This window comes from Taeniopygia guttata, chromosome 11 (genome assembly GCF_048771995.1).
Source record: "Taeniopygia guttata chromosome 11, bTaeGut7.mat, whole genome shotgun sequence".
Lineage (NCBI taxonomy): Eukaryota > Metazoa > Chordata > Aves > Passeriformes > Estrildidae > Taeniopygia > Taeniopygia guttata.
The window spans coordinates 4,696,122-4,723,514 of NC_133036.1; the positions used below are offsets into that span (position 1 = coordinate 4,696,122).

The window sequence follows — 27,393 nt, forward strand, 5'->3', positions numbered from 1 at the left end:
TTCTGGGGGGACTCTTGGTGCAGGGAGCAGCCGCCATAGCGCCGCGATTATTCAGGCACCTCATTGGGCAAACCTCCCTCGCCACACGGCGCGCGCGCGCGCCGGACAGGCGGAAAGCCCCGCGGAGAAGGCGCGGGAGGGCAGCGCGCAGGCGCGGCGCTGATGGCGGAGGAGGCCGGCGGCGCGCCCGCCTAGGCCGGAGCAGCATCCGCCGCCATCCGCACGGTGAGCGCACCTCCGCCCGCCCGGCGGCGGCTCCGCGCCACGGACGGCGCCCGGGATTGCGGAGGGGGAGCGTCGCGGACCCCTCGGGGCCTGGGCCGGGTGAGGGGGGCCGGGCCGGGCAGTGCCCTGCGGCCGGTTCCCGGGGCGAGCGTTCCGCAGAGCGCGGGGAGGTGCTGGCTCCGTGCCCTGCCTCGGCAGGGCTGAGGGCCGGTTTCCCGGCCCGGGGCGGCGGGCTCCTGCCGAGGTTCCCTTCCGCCTCAGCCTCAGGGAGAGGAGTCGGCCCTGAGCGCTGCGGGTGGCTGCACCCGTGTTCAATGAAGCGGCGGCGCCAGAGATGTGTAACGGCGCGGGGATCCCGGAGGGCGTCCCTAATTGTGTTTGGTTCCTGAAAAGCTAAAGCCGTGACTAATTAGCTGTAATTACTGGAAGTCCTGCTCAGCCGCCCGGCAGTAAGGAGTTCAGCTGGCGCTCGGCACCCGGACACCTTGGCAGAGCCTTTTGCTCGTCGCGCTAATAAATACCAAATAGCGGGGTAGCAGGCGGGCTCTGCTGTAACGGGATCCGTTCACGCATGGGAGGGCAGCGCTTCTTTCTGCTGGATGAAACGTTTTGCTTTTGAAAAGTTTATTATTTTGTGTTACTTGTTGCAGAATTACCAGAGTCTACGATAAGCTGAAGCAAATCCGTTGCCAACATGTTTCTGTACAACCTAACGTTGCAGCGTGCCACAGGCATTAGCTTTGCTATCCATGGCAATTTCTCAGGTAATATTCTCCTCCTTCCGCGTGTCTTGGCTTCGGGTTGTTTTTGGGTACCAGTTTGCTTTTGTACCTCTGGGGTTTTTTTGCTGGTACATTATCATTTGCTCTTGAGTGTTACTTGAGCTGTGGTAGCTTGTGGCTAGATAGATTGAGAGAAGATTGTCTTGAGTATTTATCAGTCTAGTTTATCTATAGATTTAGTTTAGTATTCTGACTAATTTTCTGACGTGTTAGAAGATGTTCAAACAATGGTTATATGTAATGTGGTGAATAAGTTTCTCTGAGTTTCTCCATTCTAGTCCTAAAATTGGCATTTGGAAGTTTCCCCTTCTTCCCTTGTAGCGCTTGCTGAAGTTGTGTGTTGTATGTTCTGTTGCTGACTTGTGCTCATGTTTTGGGTTCTTCAGGAACCAAACAACAAGAAATTGTTGTTTCCCGGGGCAAGATCCTGGAGTTACTCCGCCCTGATCCCAACACAGGGAAGGTTCACACTCTGCTGACCGTGGAAGTGTTTGGAGTCATCCGGTCCCTCATGGCCTTCAGGCTGACGGGGGGGACCAAGGACTACATCGTGGTGGGCAGCGATTCGGGGCGCATTGTCATTCTGGAGTACCAGCCCTCCAAGAACGTCTTCGAGAAGATCCACCAGGAAACCTTTGGCAAGAGTGGATGTCGCAGAATCGTTCCGGGCCAGTACTTGGCTGTGGACCCAAAGGGCCGCGCCGTCATGATCAGTAAGTCTGTCAGCTTGTGTTCTTATTATTGTTATCTTCTTGTGGCTGTTTATTTTGGAGCAGGTTTCTGCCAGGTATAATTGGAATTATAATTGTTTTAGGCTGTGAGGTGTGTCAAGGGGAATGCAGGCATTCAGAATTGTTCCTTGATGCTGGTGGAATTGCACAAATAAATTGTAATGCTGAACCAAAACAAGTTGGAAGGAGATCAGTTTGCTTAGCAGTGCGCAGAGCCCTGAAGTGTGATGTGTTGGAGAGAGGATGGGATTGCAGGTGTCAGTGCTACAGTGCAGCCAGTCAGTTCCCATGGCCTGAAATGATGTTCCGAGTTCATGTTCTCTTCTCTGAGATGTCTCATGGAGATAGACCGATGCATTTCTGATCAGGCTTCACAGGTAGAAGGACACTTAGGAGAATTTTTTTGGTAAGATTTAGCATAAGGTGTATGGAATTTTCTCAGTTTGCTGAAGGCAGCTCTGTGCAGTGTTGATGGTAGTTTACCAGTATACTGGGAATAGCAATAAATAACTTTATTTCTTTTCTAACATGTCTGGTTTTCCTGAGTGAGAAGTAGCACAGTCACAGTTGTGCCAGTCATGTTGATATTTGAGTGGTATTTTTTATGTTGTGGATGCTGTGTGTCAGGCAAGGATACTTTTTCTTAATTAGAATATTTCTGTGGAAAAGTTGTCATACCAACTGGCTTTAAGTAGCAGAACATCTGGATGCTTCTTTCCGTTTGTCTTTGCTTCCTTGCAGTTTGTCATCTCTTGTGTGGTAAAAAGAGTAGATATGCCTCAAGCCACTGTATTTGGAATATTGGGCCAGGTGAATGTAGTTCAAAGGGTCAGGCTTTGTCTTTAAAGGGCTGAAGTTGTCATTTGGTGCTTGCAGTCTGAAAGATTTAAAATGAGACATTTGAGGTTAATTGGTTGCACAGAAATAAACACCAGTGGTGAACTTCAGCTGAAGTAGTGCTGATGATCTCTTTCCAAGTTACAGCTTGATTTTGGGCTGCTGGTATGGTCAGATTTGATTATCCAATAACGGGTTTCACGTGCTGTTGTCCTTTCTTGCAGGTGCCATCGAAAAGCAGAAGTTGGTGTATATCCTGAACAGAGATGCTGCTGCTCGACTCACCATTTCCTCCCCACTGGAAGCCCACAAGGCCAACACCTTGGTCTACCATGTGGTGGGAGTTGATGTGGGGTTTGAAAACCCAATGTTTGCTTGTCTGGAAATGGATTATGAGGTGAGAAGAGCATCATCTTCCTTTGCTGTCTTTTGAGCTTTGTTGTTCCTATTCTGTTCTTCATCTGTCACTGAGAGACATTGGCTGCTTCTGCTGTCTGGGACAGATTTAATTTTTTACAGACTTACTGTCTTTTTGTCTTGCCTTCAGCCAGAATGGGCAAGTCTCTTCTGTCCTGGTGATTGATTCTTTTTGCTTTTCAACTGAAAATATGCTTGTTTTCTTGGTCTGAACTTGTGCAGTTTCCAGCGAGTCTTTTGGCCTCCATTCTCTTGTTACTCAAAACTGTTCCCAATACATCAGCTTTGCTCCTCCTTTTGGTTCTTTTTTTCAAAGATGCCTCGATGTGTTCTGTTTTAGGAAGCAGACAATGATCCAACAGGTGAAGCTGCAGCCAACACACAGCAGACATTGACGTTTTATGAATTGGACTTGGGTTTGAACCATGTTGTCAGGAAATACAGTGAGCCCCTGGAAGAGCATGGCAACTTCCTCATAACAGGTACCAGCCGCAGAATTGTTTTTTGCATGGGTCTGCTTGGTTCCAATTCTCTAGGAAAACACAGTCAATACGCTTTACATCTTAGAAGTTGTTTCAGTTGTAGTCTGAGCCATTAGTATAAATTAACTGACCTTGCAGTCAGGTAATGAGGGGTGGTTTACATGTGGAAATATACAAGTATTCATAGAAGCTGCAGTTTGAGAGGGCTCCTGAAATTAGCTGGTAGCAATGCAAAAGGACTTTGTTAATGCATAGGTGCTGTTTTACTCTCTTTAATGGGAGTCCATCAGCTAACGGCAGTAGATGAATCCATGGACTAAAAGCCCACTTGGAGGGGTTGGATGCAAGGCCAATACAACACCTTCAACCAGGGAAACTGCTGCAGGTTCCTCTCCAAGCACAAAAGGTGCTGAGCTAGGAGAGCACCTTTGTATGCTTGCCCTGTTGCATCTCCTGTAGGTAGCTGTCAGACACCAGGTATTGTGCTGAATCTGTTTGATGATATGTTGCACTGAGATCACAAAGTACGGTTTTAGAATGCTTCTATTGACTAAAGATGTTAATCCAGCTGATGGATTTTTCTACAAGCAAACATGCCAGAAACGCAAGGGTTGTGTTTATCTGACAAGTTGCTGGTGTGGTATTTTGAGTGTGTCATTGCTTTGTAGACAAGAATATGCCAGGAAGGATAAAACCTAAGTAATTTGTCAGAAACTGCATCCTTCCAGATCCCCTGGTTCCATCTGCCCTTTTCTCATGGTGGCACAGGCAGCTGTACTCAGTCTTTAGTCTTTTCTGTGAGAGCAGATTCATATATGCAGGGTGATGGAGAATGTTAAAAACTATATTGCTGTAAAGAAAACCAAACGTTCTGTAGGCAACCAGTCAGATCTGTGCTAAAGGCTTTTCTCCTAATAATTTTCTTTCAGTTCCTGGTGGTTCTGATGGCCCCAGTGGGGTGCTGATCTGTTCTGAAAACTATATTACTTACAAAAACTTTGGTGACCAGCCTGATATCAGATGCCCAATTCCCAGGAGACGGGTGAGAATTTTTTAAAATTATGAATGCTTGGAATTTACCTTTCAAGGTTAAGGGCATCAGGAAGGTTGTCAAGTAAGAAAAAAGGAGTTACAGACATGTTGGCTTATCTGCCTCACTGGCTGTGTGTTATCTGGGAGGGAGGATGGAGGTGGCATAGCCTGATGTGATGAGTGTGGTTCATGTCTCTTCTCTGAGATTTATACTGGAGATACTCCAAAGACTCTGATCAGGCAGCACTGTGAGTGTAAGATAGGATTACTTGAGGTGCTGAACAGTGGCAACTGTAGATGCAGGTGAATTTAACAGCTTCTCTGTTGCATCTAAGGCTGCTTCCTCTCCCTTTGGTATTAGGAATGCAGTGCTTTGAACACCTGCCAAGGTGCTCAAAACCAGGTGTGTGTGGGTTACAGCCCTTTCCTGTAGTTTTGGCTTTGATATGTGAGAATTGCCTGGAGAGCTGTGGCACAGTGTCCCACATCTGTATTTTCTTCTGGGGCAAAAATGTACCAAAGGTGAATTCGGGCGCAATGAAGGTATGTGCTTTTGTTAAAAACCTTGCATACTGTGAGCTCTTAAGGCACTTGTGAAATGGAAATACTTCAGTCAATGAAACCACCTCTGTGCTTGTCAGGTAATTCCACCAATGACCTCCACTGTCTTTCTTGACAGAATGACTTGGATGACCCAGAGAGGGGTATGATCTTTGTCTGCTCTGCTACACATAAGACCAAGTCTATGTTCTTCTTCCTGGCCCAGACGGAGCAGGGAGACATCTTCAAAATTACTCTGGAGACTGATGAAGACATGGTAAGCATCCCACGAATGCAGAAGCATTAACTGAGAGGAGTTCTTAGTCAGTTGCTTTCTCTAAGGTGATACATATTTACTGTTGTGAGTTTAACTGTGTGAGGGAAATGTGCTTTATGTGATTTGTAATACAGTTAACGCTGGTCACCACTGTGGGTATTACTCATAAAGAGGCATGGTGCCAGGTTTGCAAAATCCTGTGAGGATTAAACTGCAGTCACTTGAGCATACTTAAAATGTTCTAGAGGTGGTCTTTTTTTAAAAGAAGTTAACTGTGGTCCATGAACCTCCTGGAGAGTATTTCAGTAACTTACTCTGTGGAACTTAGCTTCCCTGGATTTCAGCAAGTACCCTCTAGTCTCTTAATTGAGTGTTTACATGGTGCAATCAATATTTTTGCAAGCTGAGGTAGCTAACTTGGCACAGCTGGTCTGTGAGTTGAAATAACAGGCTTGCAGTGGCTTGCTGTTGCTTGTTTTAGTATTCTGCTCTGAAAAGTTCTCTACTGCAGTGTGATTAGTTGGGTTTTTTGAGTAGATGTTGAATGTTAATTTCTCCATCTAAACATATCATTCTTGGTACCGGGGGTGATGGTGTAGCAGGCACCGAGGCTGCCAGAGTTCAGGGAATGTTTGGACAATGACAGACACATGGTGTGATTTTTGGGGCCGCTCTCTGCAGAGCAGGGAGTTGGATTTAATAATCCTTGTCAGTCCCTTCCAACTCGGAGTACTCTGTTATTCTGTGATGTTCAAGTGCCTGGAGATTGTTCTTGGATGTTTCACAAACAGCTGTTGTGACCATATCAAATTTAGAAATTTGCTCAGGATAGTTGTTTTTCTAATGCTGAAGAATTGGTGGTGTTCAGTGAGGCAAATTTCTTTTCTCTTAGGCAGCTTGCTATTTTTACAGCTTTTGTTTTCCAAATGGACTCAGTGTTAGAAAAGGCAGAAAGTCTTGGGCTAAAACAGGCAGCCTGGCTTGTATGTTCAAATAGTTTGTTGGATTTTGTGATTTATAACCTGGTGCCCCAAACTGCTGATTTGTTGAGCTTGCCTGCTCTTGTTAATTTCTTTGGAGAAGATAGCTAGGCAGATATTTGTTATTAAATCACACACATGGAGCTCCAGTACTTTACCATAACAGTCACATTTTCATCTGCTTTCAGGTAACAGAGATTCGACTGAAGTACTTTGACACTGTTCCTGTTGCTGCTGCCATGTGTGTGCTGAAAACAGGGTTTCTCTTTGTGGCATCTGAATTTGGAAACCAGTGAGTAAACAACTTTACGTCAGAGTTTTTCCCCTGAAGTAGAGTGGTTCTGTTCAGGCCTGCAGGCTGACCCTTGAACTTACTGTGCATAGAAAGACAACACCTCTGATTTTTGTTCAGAGGGCTTGAGAAAAACAGTTGGATTAGACTGTGAATAGGGGAATTTTCTTGTTGTTTGAGCTCAGATAAGATGAAGTGCAGAGAACAAAAGGTTACTTGCTGTTGCAGCAGATTTTGGAAGAACTGAGCAGTTGCTGTTTGTGTAGGGTGCGTCACATATCTGGATGAATTAGCTTTTCAATTAGTTTGATAGTTTTGCATTTTTGTGTGTATGGCCCACTCAGAAGTAATTAGGATTTCTTATAAGTAACTGTGTTCCTTTCCTTACTGAATGTACTTGAGGGCTTTCTCTTCATTCATGTTTGGACTTCTAAATACCCCATCTTCGAAGAGTAGCTTTACTGTGTGTGAGGGAGAGATTCACAGGAATGGAGATTTTCCTGATTGTATCTGCAGTCAGCCACCTGAGGGAGCCCCAGCCAGTTTGCTGGACCGAATCTGAATTGAAGAAGCCATATTCAAGCTTTATTAAAACCAGGAAGTAACTCAGTCTATCTTTCTGTGGGTTTTTTGGTTTGGGTTTTTGTTTTTGTCTTTCCTGAAATTTTATTTGATTGTTGTGTTATTCAGGCTCGTAAATTGGAATAGGGAATGTGGTTAAAAATATTATTATTAAAAAGGTGAGAATTTTCCAATAAAATAGATAACTGTGGAGTTGAAGTCCAAGCCATTGGCCTTGCTTTTGGCCTCAGCTGTCAGTTACTGCTTTGGCTTAAACACAAGAATATCTAAAAGGCTCAAGGGTAAACAAAATACTGAAACTCTGGGATACCTTGCCAGTGACAGCTGCAAATGTGAAGGGCTGAAGCTGGGAGGTTGTGGGGGGGTTTCTTGTTCGTGGGTTTTGGGGGTTTTTTTCTTTGCAGACCTCTGATTATTTTCAAATATTTTGTCACCCAGAAGACAATCCTTGAAGCCAAATATTAATAACTGAGTAATGTAGGGTTGGATTTCTTACTTTCCCACTGCCTGAATATTTGGTTAAGCCTTATTTAAAGAAGGCTACATGAGCTCTGAACATGCTGACACTCTTTTTTCTGTCTCAAGTTACCTGTACCAGATAGCTCACCTGGGGGACGATGATGAGGAGCCAGAGTTTTCCTCTGCCATGCCTCTTGAGGAAGGAGACACATTCTTTTTTCAGCCTCGACCTCTGAAGAACCTGGTGTTGGTGGACGAGTTGGACAGTTTGTCTCCTATTCTGTGTTGTCAGGTGTGTTTTCATTAGCAAGTTCCTGTTTACCACACGTGTAAGTGGAGTCACCAGCTGTGTTATTCCAGGTTTCCAGAAATACTGTTCCAGGTAAAGACTGATAGAAAGGCAAATCTGCAGAGTTCTCAGACAGCTGCCTGAGATTGGTACTTGGCCTGGTAGATTTGATTCCTGTGGCAATAAATATAAATCTGAACACAGGTTGTCAGCCACTGATTGTGTGATGCTTCCCTGTTGACCATCAGACCATCTGTTTGCAAAGAGTTTTGGTAAAACTTAACATTTAGGGCAGCAGCTGGAGCTCCCCATGGCATCTCCACATGCTTTTGGTGTTTGAAAAAAACATTCTTAAAGTAGTAGTGTGATATATATATGTATGTATAGTTTTATTTTCTCATTACATGGATGTTGTTTTGACACTCTTTCTCCACATAGATAGCAGATTTGGCCAATGAAGACACACCCCAGTTGTATGTGGCTTGTGGTCGGGGGCCCAGGTCATCCCTGAGGGTTTTAAGACACGGACTTGAGGTAAGACATCCAGCACTTTAGAAGAAAAACCTGAGAGATGAGAGCACTGTGAGGAAATCCTTGAAATAAGTAGCTGAAATTAGGGGATTCTCCTTTTGCTGTAGTCTGGAGAGCTATTTTCTCTTGCTTCTTGAGGAATAGAAGGGTCGTATTGTTTGTTCTTACAAAAGTCTCAAAAGCTTTTTGTTTACTTGACTTCAACAAAACCTGCATTTTGTCTCTTCTAATACTTGAGTGTATTGAGCTGGAACATTCCTGGTGTCTGCCAGCTGCTGCTGATCTCTGCTGGGGGTGGATGACCTTGTTTTAAAGCTGATCATCCAGAGCAATAATGTTGCCATATCATTCCTGACCATATTTTGCCCTGTAGCACATCTGGCATGAGCTGAGAGCGTCAGAATTGGGAATTGTTAGCTTTTCTGCCCAGTTGTGGGAAAGCTTAAAAACTGCTCGTGGTTTGATTGCTTACTCTAGTAAGTCTAAACATCTGTTTGCAAAAGAACCTTCTTCCTGTTTACTCTTAGGTATCCGAAATGGCTGTCTCAGAGCTGCCTGGTAACCCCAATGCTGTATGGACTGTGAGGAGACATGTTGAAGGTATGCGCTATTTTTCTGGAGCACTGGGAGGTCATAATGGCTTTGTGTTTGTTTTGTTTGTTGTTGTTTTCTGTCCAAGGAGATAGGAATGGTGCTGCGTGATGTTTGTGTGCCATCCTCAGAAATTGTGGTTTGAGTCAGCAGCCACCTGCTTGTCTTTAGAAGCCACCCACCCTCTGGTCCCCTCGTATTGTCACACTTCCTTTTGACAAAGAAGCAGCTGGCTGCAACTGCATCCATCACCCAGTATGCTGTGTCAGCTGTACATTTGCAGCCTGAAGCTGCTGCACTTCTGATGCATAGCCACTTCCCATAAGTTTTTGCCCATAAGTTCTTGCTCAAACATCAGCAGGCAACAGCTATTCTTCTTGTTGGAGTGTACTCACTACTCTTCATGTGTGTGTTGACAGCTGCAGTAGTCAGCTCTTTGTGAGAGAGTGGGTTAAAAATTATGGAACAAAGATGGTAGATCAGCAACAGTGTCTGTATTTTATTACTTCTTTCTGTGCATATCTGTGAAAACACCACTCTGGACTAGGACATATTCTCTATTCAAAAGCCTGCAGTGTGTAGAAGGTTTGTGATTCCAGGAAGATTAAGATTTCAGGTTGGCAGAATATACTGGATTGGGGGTTTGGTTGGTTGTTGGGTTTTTTTTTTTAATTTTTTGATCTGAAATAATAGCCTTATTATTACTAATGTACAAGAGGACAACTAGTACCTTCTGCCTTTCTCTTTATGGTGAGAGCAGAATAGCACCTAAAAAGCTTGTAGAGAATCTTTTCTGGGTGCCGGCAGTCTTCAGGGATTATTTCCCAAGCTGTGCTTTGTTTAACTCTCACAAAGACTTCCCTAGGTTTATACATGGGATCTAGAAAGGCCAGATTGTTGCAATAGAGGTCTTAGCCTGCTATGGTGATGTGAGACCTTGTATGTAAGCAGAGTAGTGTGTCTTCCAGGGAACCAGTAACCCTGTGGGAATTTCAAATCCTGCACTGGGGTTTACCTTGCCATGTGAGACCTGCCATGAATTCCTGTGCTCATATACTGAGATTCATGTACTGCTTAAGCAACAAGGGAGGAATTTCGAGAATAAAGTGCCTTCATGTTCCTGAGAAATAAAAGGGTCAAAAGGAAAATATTTCCACAGTTCATATTTAAAAAAAAACTGGTATTCTGAGAAGTGACATTCCAGTTTGTTAGAAACCTTTTCTCCAGCATTCTGGAAAAGAAGTTGGTAAGATTTTCTCCCTCTGAGGACTGGAGGCTTCTGACATCACCTTATAGTTTTAAAATCTTTTTCTCTTGGGGTTCCAGAGGAAGACTTAGACTTTTCAGGAGGTGAAGGACCATTGATCTGCAGGAAGCGGACCAGTCTCATTGCCTCCTCTTCATCTTCCAAATTTTCCAGGTTTCAGCATGATCATCTCCATGATTCAGAAAGGCTGGAATCTGTACTTGTTAAGCTGTGCTACTCGCTGAATACAGTTTATAGTTCTGTGAAACTGATTCCCAAGTTCTAACTCTTGGAATTCAGAAATTATTTTATTGGGTTTTAATCAGAAAGAGTGCAGAACATTTTCAAACATGTATGTAATCTTTAAAGTGCCCTTGAGGGCTCAGTTGGCAGTGTGGGGTTGCCCAGCTCTGCCTCTATGTTGCAGTTTGTGTGTGCTGCAAGGCCTCTGTAAGAAACACCCAGGTCTGCAGTCTTCAAAGCAAATACTAACCTTGGCTGGTACGTGGTGATACTCACTACCAATACCAAGCCTTTTTTTTTCTTCCACAGGTGGCTGGTGGTGGAGGTGCTGATCACCACAGGTGTGTACCTACTGCTAGGGGCTACTGTACAGTACCACAGGTTAACCACAGAGAATCCCAACAGCATGGGGCTACATTTATGCTAAGCACTTCAGTAAACTAATTCTAGAAACTGTGTGTACTTGAAGATTGTTGCCTTTGAAGTTGAGTAGCTGAGGGGTAGAAAGCAGATCCCAGTCCATCTTGCAGTCCTTGGGAAGCAAAACAATCAGTTGTCTCTCTGGGACAGTCAGTTCTTGCTAAAATTGGATGTGTGTGTTTTAGGGGTATTTTCAGCTCTCTTGTAGACCAAGATAAGGCTTCCAGCTGCTTTGTACAGACCTCCAAGAGAAAATGATCGAGTGTGCTTGGAGCATTTTTAGGTATTGGTGGCATGGGAATGCCCTGTGGTTATGGGATTCATCTGCCTGTGACACAGAAGTGGGTAGGATTTGCACCAAACTATTCCATTTGAATTACTTGTGGGTGTAGGTGTGTGCTCTGCTGTGTTGACAGATGGGAGCTGGGAGTCAGCACTCCCTACCTGGCTCTCTTGCTGGAGGAGCAGTGTGCAGTGAGTCAGCGCTGCGGCGTTGCCACGCAGTAGTAAACAGAAGCCCAGGAAAATGCTGTCATCCCCTCAGAGTCTGTTAACTGAGAGTGATCCTGAGCTCTGACTCTGCTCACCAGTTTGCTCACTGAACTCTTCTGAGCTCATGGTGACTACATTTGTATCAGTGCAAAATGAGATGCTGCAGAGTGTGAGAAAACTGTCAGGACTGGACTGGGATATGAGAATGGAATTCTCATAGACTAACTCAAACTGAATCCATGATAAATAATAAAAAGCACAGTAGTGTAGAGTTCATGGACTGAAATGTCATGTTTTCATAACTAGTTGTGATGTTTGCATGAGGCTGCAGAAAAATTGTAATGCATGTTTAGGAGAATGAGTCCAGCTGTGGCTCTTCAGAGTCATTAAAATGTCTCTGTTACTCACTGAAAGGAGCTGACTGGTGCAATTAGAACAGTAATAAGCATCTCTGAAGTCTTGTGTCTGCATACAAAATGATGTCTATATGTTCAAAACTCTCAGGAGCCTGATGTTTTGCATGGGATTGTGCAGAGCTAAGTAGACATCTTTTCATATTAAAATCCGTAGATCATCTTTTTCTAACTGAGAACACTTTCCTCAGTGTCCCCTAAGGGTTTAGTCCTCCTAATTTCAACTAGACTGCTATATTTTCTAAACCAAAATTGTATTGTTTGAACCTAGATGAATGTGTCTTATTCACTGACTTAATTCTGGTAAATCAGACCTTTTATTTCAAAAGGTCCAGCAGAGGGTCATTAAGCAAAACAGACTTCAAGCAAAAATGCACTTGTCACTATACTGACACAGACTTAAAGGCATGCTCTAATATAAATGTAAGCCAATGGAAAGAAAGAGCTAAAAAAGTATTAAGAGGTAGGAATGAATTTTTGTTTAGAGCAGGACTAAGGGGATCTGTTTTGTTTTCAGATGGGAGTTCTTTGTCCTATTCCAAATCACATGCTTAAACCTCCTGCTGGGACACAGTGGTTTATCATGAGAATTGACGGCCCCCAGGGAGGAAGGCAGCAGCTCTGAAGTAATTTGGAAAGCAACAGTAGTCTTTGAAATGGAATTCTTAGAACATCCTGTCTATGGGATATTTATGAATCAAATGCTTAGCCTGTGAACTGCTAGAAACTCCATGATCGAGGAATTCTTGTAGGCTTCTGCTGTTGAAAAATTTGTGCAAGTTGGTAGGAGAAGCTGCTGTGTAGAAAATAAGCAGTGTGTCTTGCTGAACTCATCTGCTGTTAATGCTGGAGAAATTCTCCAACATTAAGTGTTTAGCCAAGCATTCAAATCGTTGGTGTTACTGATGGAGTTCTCTCTGCAGATTCAGTTCTTGCTTTCTCATTTCCTCATATAGACCAATTCCTGTTTGTTTTGGAGCTGTTGGAGGTTACAGGCTGTGAGCAGTTAATAGAGTAGTAACAGAGTTTATGCCACAGACTTCTGTTGAAATTGCTTTAGTTACACAGAACTCTTCAGTTTGATCAGAGCTGTGGTCTGTGTACCAGATGTTACAGAGAAGAATGATGGGGTTTTTTTAATTTTTCGCTTGCATATTTTCAACTGTATGTAAGAACTTTTTGTTATAAACGTGACACAGCAGGTTTGGCAGTGCTTCCATCTAAACAGGGTGGATAGAAAAGGATTATTAATTCTTGAAGCTTTTGTTTTGGTTAACCCAGCTTGGGTTCTTTAAGCTGCTGCATCGTATTTTGTGGCATCCCGTTTCCATCCCAGTGAGACTCCTTTATTTTCCTTTTCTGTTAAAGTTATTAGCCACTTCTCTATGTCTCCCATGTTTGAAAATTATGGAAAATCTCCTTTCAAGGGCAGAAACTGACAGTTCTTATGCTTTCACCTCCACTAGGTACGTGTGGTGCCCAAGTCTGAGTTTTGGGTTGGGTTGAGTTGGGTTAAAATGAGGAATTTTCTTTTTAAGAAATAGCAGCTGCATGATAACAGCAGTAGGAGTGGAGTTGCTTCTCTGAGGCAATCTTATTTCTCTTCCAAGGCTCCTGGCTCCATTTCCCAATAGACTTCATTGTTTCTGTTGCTTTTGTTATTCTATTTTAATGAGATTGTCTTCTTCCCCTCTTAAGACCTATTGCTTTCTACAGAGTGAACCCACTCCTACTACCCTCATTTCCCACAAAGTTTCCCTATTTCCAAATGGGCTCTTAAGATTATTTTGTTTAGCATAGCTCCTCCATGTCTAAGCTACAGGAGTCTCCCACGCTGTCTCCTTTGGGAGAAGCCAGTGCTGGAGATAATAGAGGAAACACTGACCTTTACTTCTATTGGGATAAATGACAGTATTGCAACTATCTTAAAAATTTAATTGTTTCTTATCCCAGAAGACTTTCACAGTGTGAATGGAATCCAGTGGAGCTCCTGGAGAAGGATGGAGCAGGTTTAACCCTGAACTCTGCTGCAATGCACACTAATTGTTCTCTGCAGCCTTTTATTGTGTGGCTGCTAGATAAAGATTGTGGTCCTGAAACCTCCTGAGTGCAATGTCTTTGGTGTGGTTTCTGCAGATAGATTCCCTATGTTCAAATTTTTGGAGTAGAATATGTAGTTTGTTGGATGTTAAATCTGGATTCAGTTCCTTGGGTGAGGGGGAACAACTGTTCTAAAGGCTTTGAGAATTGGAGCATTCTTTGAAAAAAAAAAAAATGTACAAGAATCTTGCTTGCCAGAATCCAGAGTATTGTGAATTGATTGCGGATCTGGATCATGGTTTGATCTCTGGCTTGGTCTTGCATTGTTTGGAGTCCGGCAGTGGCTGGCTTTTGGACAGCATGTCCTAGAGCGAACTTGTGCAATACTGTCAGCAGCAGTAATTATCACAGGCATTCTGCTGAAAAGTAACTGCTAGACATTTGTCAGACTGTTGATTGTGTTGGGAAGCCTTGCATTTATTAAATCAGCACTCTTTTTTTTTTTCCCGTCTCCCTTGACCAGATGAATTTGATGCCTACATTATTGTGTCCTTCGTAAATGCCACGCTGGTGCTGTCTATCGGAGAGACTGTAGAAGAAGTGACTGACTCTGGATTCCTGGGTACTACACCGACCTTGTCCTGCTCTCTTCTTGGTGATGATGCTTTGGTACAGGTAATGGAAAGCTGCTTCTTATATGTCTACTGTCTGCCACTCTCAGCTGCTGCACGGATGTGATTTCTGCAGTAGTGGGACAAATATCTAAAGATGCTGATTGGCAGAGAATGATGCTGATTCAGCCTTACCTTTTTTATATCTTATGAAGTGAAGCTGGATCAGTTCCAAATGGTCCTAATCTCCTTTAGTAATTCTTTGCTGTGGTTGAAGGATGCAGTTCTCCCAGCTGGCAAGTATTGTCGTGCTTGTTCAGCCTGGTGCATAGTTGATGGATCCCTGGCTGCCAGGAGCAGTTCTTGCCTTTGGCTTCTGCTGAGTCAGAGCCACCAGTGAAAGGGGAGCAAGGAGATGGTAAATACAGAATTGATGTGACATTTTTTGTTTTCCTTCAGGTTTATCCAGATGGGATCCGGCACATCCGAGCAGATAAGAGAGTAAATGAATGGAAGACACCAGGGAAGAAAACCATTGTAAAATGTGCTGTGAACCAAAGACAAGTAGTGATAGCACTGACTGGAGGAGAACTGGTTTACTTTGAGATGGACCCGGTATGTATGTTAATGTTGTGAATGAGTTTGGAGGAGTGAAGTATGGGTTAATAAACGTTTTTTAAATTGTGATATTGTTTATATAACAAATTCAAAGCATTGTTTAAAAACAAAGCATCTAATTATTAAGTTTTATGTTTTTCTTTCTCAGTCAGGACAGCTGAATGAGTACACAGAGAGAAAGGAGATGTCCGCCGATGTTGTTTGCATGAGCCTGGCCAATGTTCCCCCTGGGGAACAGCGTTCCCGGTTCCTTGCTGTTGGACTGGTGGACAACACTGTCAGAATTATTTCACTTGACCCTTCAGTGAGTAGCTGCTCTGGTTTTACCCCCTCATTGGTTTGATATATTCAGAAAGATCCTCCAGATTTGGACTGTAGCCATCTAAACACGATTATTCTCTGCTCGTTGGGAGGAAGCGTGGCCCTTGATCATTCCCTCTAATAGATATTATGCTTTTATTGAGAATCACTCAGGCCTCTGGAGGTTCAGCTGCTGAGTCACAAAGTAATTTTCTTCTGGGTTTTTTTGGGTGGGTTTTTTGTTGGGTTTCCCCCTCTCACCTCCCTGTTTGTACCTGTATTAAAAGCAGACTCATTCTGCAAGCAAGTTGGCAGCAAACCAAACTTATCATTCGTCTCTCTGCAGCAGATGAGGTGTTCAAAGCTGGTTGTAGTAATCTAAATTTTGCTCAGGTCACTCCGTGCTAAATAGCAGCAAATGGTGCTAGAAGAATTTGGAAAGATCCAGTTTTTCTTCTCTAAAGGGCAGGCAGCTACCACTCCTGCTTGCCAAAATGCATAGAGCCAGCATCTGTTGTGCCTTTGTTTTCTTTATTTTATGTGAATACTTCTTTCTGGAAGATCTGAAAGGGCATCTTTAAGATCCTTAGATGGAGGTTGAATCCTGTCTTGCCATGCCAAGCCTGGCTGACTGGTGTTGTCCTTCTGTCCTGTTTCCCCCAGGATTGTTTACAGCCCCTGAGTATGCAGGCGCTGCCTGCACAGCCCGAGTCGCTGTGCATCGTGGAGATGGGTGGCACAGAGAAGCAGGATGAGCTGGGAGAGAGGGGCTCCATTGGCTTTCTGTACCTGAACATTGGACTGCAGGTGAGGGAATGGTTCCTGCTTGGTTCTGACAGGTGTGTCTTGAGGTTTTGCTTGAAAGGTGGATTGTTAAAATAGCCCTGTCATCATGCAGTGCAACAAAGTCTGGCTTCCCTCTGTGTTACAATGTGTTTGACAACCCTGACTGGGGAATTCACTGTGTGACTTTGTAGATCTGTGAGTTTCCCCATACATTTTTAGACTAAAGATTAGTCAAAAAACAGTGTATTACACCAGATTTTTTGTAGGACAGACTATGCTTTTCCCATTCAAGAAGGAAGGCATATTTTAAGAAATATTTCTGGGTGAAGTGTTGAGCAGCTCTTTAAAAACTGCCTGTAGGGAAGAGTATCAAACAAGTAACTGCCCACAAGCAGAGGCTCTGCTCTAATAACTTAGCTGTTGCACAGCTTTTTGTTACATCCATTACAGATTCTCTGATCTTTGACAATTCAACATGTGGTAAAAACAATAATCACAGTTCAGGTTCTTCCACATGCCTCAAGTTTGATATCAGAATGCAATCTCTTTTTAAGGAGCATGAGTTTTCTTAGTACCAAGAGGGACGGGGATCTGGAATCCACCCTCAGGTTTTAATGGCTTATGTGATATACTAAAGTTCAGTCTTTGTTTTATTTTGGGGGCAGTTCTTTCTGCCCTGTAGAACTGTGCAGGAGCTGTGCTTTCTTTGCTATTAAAAGCGTGGCTGTAGGGGAGGGTTGTACCGACAGCTAGGAAAACAAACTGCTAAATTCTTCAGAAACTGCCTGTCAGTTGTTTTGAATTATGCACATAGTAAGTTACTTCTTGCCTTCAACCTGGATCTTCTTGTTTTGCTGCTGTCAAGAACGGCGTGCTGCTGCGGACCGTCCTGGACCCTGTCACTGGCGATCTCTCCGACACCAGGACCAGATACCTCGGCTCCCGGCCTGTCAAACTCTTCCGTGTCCGAATGCAAGGCCAAGAGGCGGTAAGGGAGGAGAGCTCTTGCAGGGGTGCAGATCCACTCCCCAGGCACCACATCCCAGATTTTTTTGTGGGTGGGCAGGGTGGGGAAGCATCCCTGCAGCACAGCAGGACCCTCTGGGTAAGGGTGGGAAGTAGAATGACTTCATTATGGAGCTGCCTGGCTCACAGCTTGTTCTTTCACAAACAGCCTAGTTCTTACTTCCCTTACTGCTGCGTACTGCTGCCCTGCCTTCTCTGAACTAGGATTCATCTGACTGATAGGCTGTGTGTACAGTGTGCTTGGAGAGGTCTGAGCAGGTTCTTGGGCTGAGAGGCAGATTTTGCCTGCTGTAGTGCACAGAGATGGAGAGCGCTCTGTGCAGAGAACTTAACCTTGAATGCTTGATGCAGTGAATGGTTGTGTCCTTGCATGTTGAGAATAGCTCAGCCAAGGGCTGGACAGCGGCCATACATGGTTCAAGGAAAATATCTGCAAGATTTGGCATAGAAGGAAGAATGTGTTTCATCAGAAGTGCCATTTCCAGCCCTTCTGATGTGGCACTGGGGAAATCAGCCACCCCCTGCTTGACTCATTTTTGGATGACACCTTCAGAGTTGAGAAATACTGCTGATTGGCGTAGGGAGCTGGATCTGGGAATTTGAGCTCTGCTGTAGTGTTAAGGTACACTGGGTGAATCTCTTCATCTTGCTCTTGCCGGCTGTAACTAGGAGATGAGGAGCTTTGCAGCTCTAGCAGAGAATACCTGTAGAATAACTGAGAATAATCACTCTCTGCTTTGAAATCAACTGTTGTCACTCAGGCAGAAACCAAGGTTGCACTGAAACTTATTTAGCCATATGTATAAAGCTGAAATTTTGGAAGTCAGTGTGCTTCCTTTATTTCTCATAATTTGATTTAGGCTGGTGATGATTTTTAGTAAATTTCACTAAGAGTGCTACAGCACTTGGATTGTGAAAAAGCAGAAAATATTTATTTTAAAAGACCTGTTCCCATTAGAACAAGCTATTAAAAAAATAAGAAGGTGATATGACAGTATTGTTGATCTTGGCTTTTACAGCTAATAGCTTCAGTGCATCTCGGAGTATTTGTTGTATTTATATTGCTTTAAAGTTCTTTTTCATGCCATATGCAATTTCCAGAGAAAGCTGAAAGTAAGGAGTGTCTCTTCAGGTGTCTTCTGAGCTGGGTGGGGTCCACCCACAAGAATTCAGTTGTTCCAGTGGGGAAGAGTTGAGCACTGTACAATACATTCCTATTGCATAAAGTGAACTTGCCTCCATTCCCAAACCTAATAAATTAGCTGCCTGTCTTTCTCAGGTGCTGGCCATGTCAAGCCGTTCCTGGCTTAGTTACTCCTATCAATCACGCTTCCACCTGACTCCCTTGTCTTATGAGACACTGGAGTTTGCATCTGGTTTTGCTTCTGAGCAGTGCCCTGAGGGCATTGTGGCCATCTCCACAAACACACTGAGGTAAGCATCAGAGGGGAGACACCAATGCTTGTGGGCTGGGATGCCAGGCAGGTGAAGTGGTGGTGAATTCCACCTGATATTCAAGTGACTTGACTTCAAAAACATTTTTTTATTATGGATAATGATTTGGTAGAAACACTTGGATGGATTTCAGAAAACAGACAATTTAAGGAAAGTTATGCTGTCAAAAATAAATGGGGCGTGCTTCTCAGATTCGTATTTTCTAGCTTTTTAAAGTGAGTGTAATTCAAGTTATTCTTCAATTTTCTGATCCTGAGAGGGAAGCTTTTAATAAATGTGGACCTGTTATGTATTGGGGTCTTGTGGTTTGTGATCTGAATTAGCTGCTTTGCAGGAAATAAACCACGTGATTTCAGAAACCAGAGGCATGACAGGGATGTGTTTGTTGCCTTTTTTAAAGTTCAGCTGAGATACTAAAAAGATAAATGAAAGTAATGGACGACAAAGTCAGATGCTGTGCTGTATGCACTTGAACAGGCACTTTTTTCATATCAGTCCTCACTGAAATATTACAGCATTCATTGCTTTTAAAGGAGCCATTCTTTCTGGAAAGACTTGTGGTTTTTAGACACCAAATGCCAGAAGAACTGGCGTTTCAGCTGGCAAGTCACAGGAAGAAAGAGCTGGCATTGGGTTTTCCATACTCATTTTAACTGAAGTGCCTCTGAGAAGCATTTGATTATATGTCAAAGTCAGTGTCACATTTAGATTCAGATGTTGTGTTCCCCAAACGTGCACTTTCCTTCTTCCGTGTGCTCTTTGTTCTTCTTGGGATAGACTCACTTCAGCACCAGTCAGAACACATCCTGGGACAGCAAGAGCCCTCAAAGACCTCGTGCTGCAGCACACACGTGTGTCACACCATGGGCTCCCATTTCAGGATGTTAGTTTTGCTCTGCTCTCGGGAGCTGTTTGCTAGTTGCTGTCTGGCCTGAGAAAAGTGCTGCTCTTCTCTAGCACTAGCCAGTTTCACAAAGAAAAGGTTCCACTCCAGTTTCATTCTCTTGGACAGCTGTTTTTAGGCCATGTTCAACACATGTTACATCTTTGTTCTCCAGGATTTTGGCACTGGAGAAGCTGGGAGCAGTCTTCAACCAGGTTGCCTTCCCATTGCAGTACACACCCCGAAAATTTGTCATTCATCCAGAGAGCAACAACCTGATCATCATCGAGACAGACCACAATGCTTACACTGAGGCCACCAAGGCACAGAGGAAGCAGCAAATGGCTGAGGTAATTGAGTTGGGGGACAGGTATTCCCATCTGTTCCCCAGAGGGGATTTTGGCATCTGGAAGTGCTCCCTGCTCATTAGTTCCCAGCTACCATTACCTGCAAGGCTTTCTGCCCCATGTGAATGCAGGGACTGGAAGAGGAGTGGAGATCAAAACACAAATCTCAGCAGAATGCACCACTTCCCAGTGTTCCTTCCTTTGTGTGTTGTTAGGGCATGTTTTAAAACCACCCTAGTGGAGGACAGTCCTGCTTGTGTAACATGTTCTGTGGGGTTTCTGTGGTTGATTGAGGATGCTTGCATTTCAGTGGGTTTATTTTCTTCTCAGGATTGTTTCCAGGGTTGATTTGGAGAAACAGCTCCCCAGACAACTGTCACTGGGGCAGAGCAGAGCTGACACAGCCGTGCTCTGAGCTGTTGAGGCTCCCTGGGGAATAAGCTCAGGCTGGTTAGAAGCTTTGGGACTTAATGGGTTTTATGTCTTCATAGGCAGAAGAATGCCCCAGAATACCTGGGCTTAGGCAAAACAGGGAGGTTGTGTTCTATGCAGAGCATCAGCATACTGGGAAAGGAAATCACCGAGCTGTTCTTTTCTCCTGTCCTTCAATGCTGTAGGAGATGGTGGAGGCTGCGGGTGAGGATGAGAGGGAGCTGGCTGCAGAGATGGCTGCAGCCTTTCTGAACGAGAATCTTCCCGAGTCCATCTTTGGTGCTCCCAAGGCAGGGAATGGTCAGTGGGCCTCTGTTATCAGAGTGATGAACCCCATCCAGGGAAATACGTTAGATCTGGTCCAGCTGGAGCAGAATGAAGCTGCTTTCAGGTAAGAAGCATTGCCAGATGCAGCAAGAGTCCCTGCTTCTGATGAGTCTTAGGTGTTTTTGTCCTTTTGCTTATCCTGTTACTGAGCTGAAATCCAGATGGAACATATTATCAAGAGACTGGCTTGAAATTCCAGAGGTGATATGTCTTGCCTTCCCTTCCAGCTCTAATCTTGTCCTCATGTGGCATTAAGAGCTTGTGATGCTCCAAATGTGGTTGCTGTACCCCAGTGCCTAAAGAACACCACAGGGGTGTAAATGACAGATAAGAGATCTAGGAAAAAGAGAATGTGCTATTATCTGTTACTTTTCCTTCCCATCCAGATAAACTGAGGATAGATTAAATGGAAAGGGAAGTGTTAGAGGACTGGAGGGGAAAACCAACACAATAACCATGAAGAATAGCAAGTGCCTCAGCAGGTGAAGTAGAGTTAGGTCATGTTAGTCCAAAAGGCTGACCTGCCATTTCCAACCTGCCCGACCTATTTACTGAGCAGGAAATAACACTGGAAGATGAGGAAAGTTATTTGTCTATGTCCTGATGGGAACAGCCTTTGAAAAATAGCTTCTAGTAGAGTTTTGCACATCACTAGGCAGTGTCCAACCTGTGAAAGTGTAAAGTAACACTGGGCATTGTGAAAACATAAAATGCTTTGGGCATATGTGACAGCTAGAACACATACAGAGAGTGTAGTGTGGAAGAATGAACAAATCTGCATTAAACATTTCTACAAGGGAATGTCAGTGTTGAAGGTTTGGACTCTCAAATCGCTGCTGGGCAGGTGCAGGTTGTGCTGTCAGGGAATGCAGGTGTGCAGCATTAGTGTGGTGATGACACTGATGTCCTGGTGTGTCTGTCGTTTCCAGCGTGGCTGTGTGCCGCTTCTCCAACACTGGTGATGAGTGGTACGTGCTGGTGGGAGTCGCCAAGGACCTGATTCTGAACCCACGCTCAGTTGCTGGGGGGTTTGTCTACACATACAAGCTGGTGAATAGTGGTGAGAAGCTGGAGTTTCTGCACAAGGTATGGGGAGTGATGGGATCATTTCCAGGTTGAATGTTGGACTAGTTCTTACTTGCCTGAGTGCTGCAGTTACATTGCAGTACTTGGTGCATCCTGGGCAAGATTATCATGCTGGTGTTACACACTGGAAGCAGCTGTGGAGAAAATTAGCTGCCTCCTACAAAATCATTTGGTACATCTTTTGCAGAGCTGAGAATTAACACAGATCTCGCAAGAGTCGCAGTTTTACCCATCTAATTGGGTAAATTGGAAAGGAGCAGTGTTTTTCATACCCCTGTTAGGGAGGGGAGGGAAAATGGCTCTGTTTGCTTTCTGGAATATGAGCTCAGAGAGCTGCTAAAGCACTTGTTTACAGAGCAAATTCATACTTGGGTTACTTGAACCCTAGTGCTAAGACTATAAGTCCTTGGCCGACCATGTGCAGCTGTTGTGAGCTGTCATCTTCCTTGGTTGCTGTTTGATTGTGTGTAGAAATTATTAGTGACCAACTTGTTTGATAGGTCTCGGGGGCTTCAGCAAAAGTTTTAGCAGAAAAATTACTGTTCTTCCCACATGCTTCCAGCATGGCTGAGATTTGAGCAGATGAACACATGGAAAGGAATGTTGTGGCTTACTCATTTCCTAGAGCCCTGATGCAGTGAGTGGGTTCTGTCCTGGAGCATGGCCTTTTCTGCTGCCACTGAACACCCACTGGGAAGTTGACAGAGCTGAAGTTGTGAAATAAACTTTTCTTAACCAGTGCAGTCAAGCCAGGAATGCTGTAACTGGAAGCTTTCTACATATTCTCCTTCTCTGCTGTAGCTGATCATTTTGGATTGATTAGTGGTGGGAGATTTTTCAGACAGTAACCCTGTTTGAGTTACTGAAATTGTGGACACACTGCAGTTGTTCATATTTAACAATTTCTTTGGTGGCAATGTCAGATGGGTGAATTATATTCATGCCTTGCTTTAAAAACAGTCTGGGTAGATTTAGGCAAAGTCTAAAGTCTTTCTGTAGGATGTAAACCAGTACTAAGAACTGAGGCAACCAGACCCTCGTTCTTCTTTCGCTGCCTGCCCAGTATGGGGCTCTTACAGCAGTCCTGTGCTTCAGTTAGGGTGCACTGACAGCCGTGTGTTATGTGTGAGTGTCCATGGCTCTCTTAGCTCTGTGTGTGATATCTGTCTGTGAGGGACTGACCTGTTGCCTCGCCTGTAGAAAAAGATTGTTAATAGCCTTTTACATTGAAAGCCTTGGTACAGGCCAGTGAACTTCAGCCATACCATTATCTGAATCTGGTCTGAAGGTTTATTTAATGTTAGCTCTCTTAATGATGAGGATTTCACAATCTTCCTCTTCCCTCTCTAGACCCCTGTGGAGGAGGTCCCTGCAGCCATTGCTCCATTCCAAGGCCGAGTCTTAATTGGAGTTGGAAAGCTCCTGCGTGTGTATGACCTGGGCAAGAAGAAACTGCTACGGAAATGTGAGAATAAGGTACTGCCCTCTGTTCCTGACCAGAGCTGTTAGCTTGGAGCGAGTAATACTTTGCAGCCAGAGTGAAACACAGGGTTTAGCTGCTACTCCAGCCCAACTGTTCATTTGGTTATCAGAGCTGTCTGTTTGCCTTGCTGGGTGCATCTATCCAGAGGAATGCTGGACTAGAGATTTTCTAAGTTAATTGCTGCTCCTCCTTCTCTCGTGTAAGCTGCAGAACTTGTGCCAGTAGCTCATTACTGCACAAAAGAACTCCAGCAAGGTAACAGACAGACTGGGAACTTGTAGAGGAGCTTTTTTTTTTTTTTTTCTGGTGTGTGGTTTTGTTAGTTTGGTTTTTTTTTCCTAAAACATGACTCACATGAAAAATTGAAGCTTTCCTTCCTGAGCCTTCCATGACCATGTAGTGAGAAGACATGGAAGCAATACCTGCTTGTAGGGATGTCCTGACATCTCCGGTCACTGTCTCACCAGCAGCACTTGTTCTCTGGACAGTGTTCATACAGGGAAGGCTGTGAATGCCATGTGGTGCATGTTAGGTTGCCTTGTATTGGTGTATTTAGAGTGGGACTGTAGTATGGCAGAAATGAGGGTATTTTTGGAGGAAATTTTGGGAAGTGGGGAGTGAGCTGTAGTTCACAGTGAAAAGAGTGTTTCAGCTGGAGTAGTGTTGTACTTCCCTGTTTGAAGCACTTAAGGTTTTGTCCTTTCTCTCTCAAAAGCACATTGCCAACTACATCTGTGGCATCCAAACCATTGGGCACAGAGTGATTGTTTCAGATGTTCAGGAAAGTTTCATCTGGGTGCGTTACAAAAGGAACGAGAACCAGCTCATTATCTTTGCTGATGACACTTACCCCCGGTGGGTCACTACAGCAACACTCCTGGATTATGACACCGTGGCTGGAGCAGACAAGTTTGGTAACATCTGTGTGGTGAGTATGCTTTGCTGAAGTCGGGCCTTTTTGGACATATTTTCCCTTAAAACATCCATGATTTATCTTAAAAGAATGAGAATGTCATTAGCTGGAGACAACACCCTGTACAATTGACTTGTTTTCATGGGGTGTCTTTGTCGTCATAGTGGGCTGAAAAGATAGTTTATCTGTTTGTTAAATGAAGTGAGTAAGTTAAAGCATCAGCAAGTCATAAACATATTTCTGAGGTGTCCAGTAATTTGTGTTTATATTGTCTCAAAACTTACTGTCAGTAAGCCTTGAAAAGAAGCTTGTTGCTGTGAAAGGGCCCATGAGAATTTGAGTCAGGGTTATCACTCTTACTTTTTCTGACTAAACCTCATCGCTGGCATTGAGCTTTCTCTGTCACTTCCTCTTCACAGTTGGCTTTGTCAGCCAACACTTCCCCACTTGGCTGGACTTCAGCAAGGGAGGAGGAAAGAATAGATGGTCTTTCTGGCAGAGCTTTGATCTCTTTCTGAAGCGTGCTCGGGTGCTTTGGAGTGCAGAGTTCAGCAAGTGTCAAATGCTGCGCCTGCAGGATTTGGCCAAAACACACAAATCATTCTTCTTCAGTTTTCCTGCCCCCCATCCATCAAACTGTTTCCTTAGTGGAAACCACCTTCAGATCGGTTTGACCATACCTCCCAGGGTGATCTGCAGAGGCTGGTTGCGAGGCCCTGCCTGTGTTTCTGAGTGATGGGTTATTGGTCTTGTTAGCACAGTTGTCATATAACTGGAAAGGCTGCTTTGGAGAGGCACCTGGATGATTCTGCTGTAAGTATAAAGTGGTTCTTGCAGGGTCCACAAAAGCAGCCTTTCAGACAGCACAAGGGTTCTCCAGAGATTGTGCTGCTTCTCTGCAGCTTGCTGATTCTTCTTTCCTCTTTCAACACAGGTGAGATTGCCTCCCAACACCAATGATGAAGTAGATGAGGATCCCACAGGCAACAAAGCTCTCTGGGACAGGGGCCTGCTCAATGGAGCATCGCAGAAGGTAATACTTTGTGGGAAGCACATGTTATTTTAGGAAAAGAATGCACTGCTTTTCTCTGAAGACATTCGCAGTGTTGTCCAGGAGATGTATTGGCAGTTCTGCTTTACACAGTCTGCTCTGCTGTGAGTGATCTGTTTTCACTGTTGCTGCAAGCCAAATTTCTGAAATCATAGCTGAAGCCAGTTTGGTGTGTTTGATGGAAGCAGCTAATTTTCTTCTGCTGCTTTCTCTCATTACTTGCATCCGTTTGTCCAGCTGAGTTTTGCCATCTGGTCACAGGTGGAAGGCACTTCCTCTCTAGAAAGGCATTTCAGAACTAGCAGTTGGCTGAATTTATTCTGCTTTCCTCTCTCAAGCCCTTTGATGCTTTTATACAAACTAAAGAAAAAACATGCTTCTGTGCTTCCTTTCAGGCTGAAGTGATTATGAATTATCACGTGGGAGAAACGGTGCTTTCCTTGCAGAAGACCACACTGATTCCAGGAGGCTCTGAATCTCTTGTTTATACCACCTTATCAGGGGGGATAGGAATCTTGGTTCCTTTTACTTCCCATGAGGTAAGCAAGCACAAGCATCAGGCTGCAGTCTTGCTGCTTTTTCTGCACCCACCTAAAGCCAGTATACTAAATATGCTGCATTCCCTGGAGGGGCTCCACAGTGGCTGAAAACCTGAGCTACAGGAAGAGCTTGTGGCTCCAGTGCAGAAGTGAAGAGAAGGAGTTTGTTGAGCTCTGAATTGATTCTGTAAAGAGTTAGGAGCATTCCTTGTTGCACTGTTGTTCTGTATCTGTTTGTGCTTTCAAGGAGCTTTGGGTGATTCAGTGTCTGAGGAGGGAGGAGTCCTTTGGCATGCTTTGTGTAGCCTCTGAAGTGTTGATCAGGCAGTGATGTTTCAAGTCCTGAGGATGGTTTTCTGTTCTCTATTTGCTGTGGCCTCTTGGAGCAGTGGGTGGCAAGACATTCCCTGTTGGAGCTGCAGGTCCGTGCTGCACAGCTGCTCTGTGCCTCGTTTCCTGGGAGGCTGATCCTGACCAGGGTGGCTGCTTAGCTCTGCTGTGGGTGCTTTGCAGGTGGAAAGGGATGTGACTGTGGCTGCCATGTGCAGGGCTGCTCTGGCAGAGTCTGTTAACCACAGAACGGATTAGATTGGAAAGGACATTTAAAGATATCTCATCCAACCCCAAATGGCCATGTAATAGCCATGTTTCAGCCAGTGCAGGAGCACCTTCTAATGGGTGTTGTCTTGCCTTGCTAGCAGCACTAATGTGTACCCAACTGTTCTCTTATCAATCCTGTATCTCCCCAGGATCATGACTTCTTCCAGCATGTGGAAATGCACTTACGGTCTGAGCACCCTCCTCTCTGTGGACGAGACCATCTCAGTTTCCGCTCCTACTACTTCCCAGTGAAGGTAAGCCCTGAGCATGTGGGATCAGAGAGCTGCTTTGGGGCACAGAGCTGCCTGAGGCTGGCAGAAGCAAGGCAAGGGTATTGTCTTGAACAGGGCAAGACTGCTGTTTAGTAGGGAGAAGTGGGGTACTGTCAGTAATGGCTTGTGTAGTGCCTGTGGTGGCTGGTTCTTGAGCCGCAGTCTGTTAGGAGAGCAGTGCTTAGCACTCAATATATGTCTGTTTTGGTTTCTTAACGCTTGTAATGAGTCTCCTGAGGGTTGGTCCTAAGACCCAAGGCCAGAGGTGCTGTCGCTGCACTTCTCTACTTCCCACAGCATCTCCATTTTCCACCAGGAGAAGCAGCATTACGTAGCTGTTGGTGTGGCTGGATCAAATTGAGTGCTGCCCTGGGTTGTTTTTTCCACCGCCATTGGAAAGGGAAATGCAAGTTCAGAAACAGCTGTTACTGCCTATTTCTGCTTTTGAGGAACTTTTAGAAACTGTGAACTGCTAAATGCTCTGACCAGACAGATCTCAGTGGTAGCTACTACCAGAGTAATGAGTCTGGAGTCAGTCAGAACACTGTCCCAGCAGACGAAGCTCTCTAGAAGTGGAGGGTGGTGGTGGTCTCAATGAGCTTGAGGCGATTTGCCACATACACAGCCTCAGAGATTGCTCCCATTTGATTGAAGCTGCCTTTGTCATCACTCACAGCCTCCCCCGTGCAGGGCTCGGACCCAGGCAGATCTCTCTTCCTTTCCCTTGTGTGATTCTTCAGCTGCACCCAGGCCTTTTGGGTTT

At 44.6% G+C, this 27,393-nt stretch overlaps 1 protein-coding gene and 1 non-coding gene across 2 annotated transcripts in view; both read left to right on the forward strand.

The window, feature by feature from the left end:
* The first annotated feature begins 100 nt into the window (after window positions 1-100).
* SF3B3 (splicing factor 3b subunit 3) overlaps window positions 101-27,393 on the forward strand; it is a 28,407-nt gene continuing 1,114 nt past the window's right edge. Inside the window, exons 1-25 of the mRNA XM_030282511.4 lie at window positions 101-225; window positions 876-989; window positions 1,394-1,720; window positions 2,800-2,972; window positions 3,333-3,474; window positions 4,404-4,516; window positions 5,186-5,323; window positions 6,492-6,595; window positions 7,763-7,928; window positions 8,364-8,459; window positions 8,984-9,056; window positions 14,425-14,576; window positions 14,972-15,127; window positions 15,279-15,434; window positions 16,094-16,237; window positions 17,082-17,204; window positions 18,522-18,676; window positions 19,756-19,930; window positions 20,545-20,750; window positions 21,616-21,772; window positions 23,123-23,248; window positions 23,971-24,183; window positions 25,103-25,201; window positions 25,615-25,758; window positions 26,508-26,612. Coding sequence (XP_030138371.1) covers window positions 920-989; window positions 1,394-1,720; window positions 2,800-2,972; window positions 3,333-3,474; window positions 4,404-4,516; window positions 5,186-5,323; window positions 6,492-6,595; window positions 7,763-7,928; window positions 8,364-8,459; window positions 8,984-9,056; window positions 14,425-14,576; window positions 14,972-15,127; window positions 15,279-15,434; window positions 16,094-16,237; window positions 17,082-17,204; window positions 18,522-18,676; window positions 19,756-19,930; window positions 20,545-20,750; window positions 21,616-21,772; window positions 23,123-23,248; window positions 23,971-24,183; window positions 25,103-25,201; window positions 25,615-25,758; window positions 26,508-26,612 — 3,513 coding nt within the window. The 5' untranslated portion in view covers window positions 101-225; window positions 876-919. The remainder of the gene's footprint in view (window positions 226-875; window positions 990-1,393; window positions 1,721-2,799; window positions 2,973-3,332; window positions 3,475-4,403; window positions 4,517-5,185; window positions 5,324-6,491; window positions 6,596-7,762; window positions 7,929-8,363; window positions 8,460-8,983; window positions 9,057-14,424; window positions 14,577-14,971; window positions 15,128-15,278; window positions 15,435-16,093; window positions 16,238-17,081; window positions 17,205-18,521; window positions 18,677-19,755; window positions 19,931-20,544; window positions 20,751-21,615; window positions 21,773-23,122; window positions 23,249-23,970; window positions 24,184-25,102; window positions 25,202-25,614; window positions 25,759-26,507; window positions 26,613-27,393) is intronic.
* On the forward strand, window positions 4,671-4,750 carry LOC115496898 (small nucleolar RNA SNORD111). Its single transcript, XR_003962426.3, has one exon. It is a non-coding gene; the product is annotated as a small nucleolar RNA SNORD111 (small nucleolar RNA).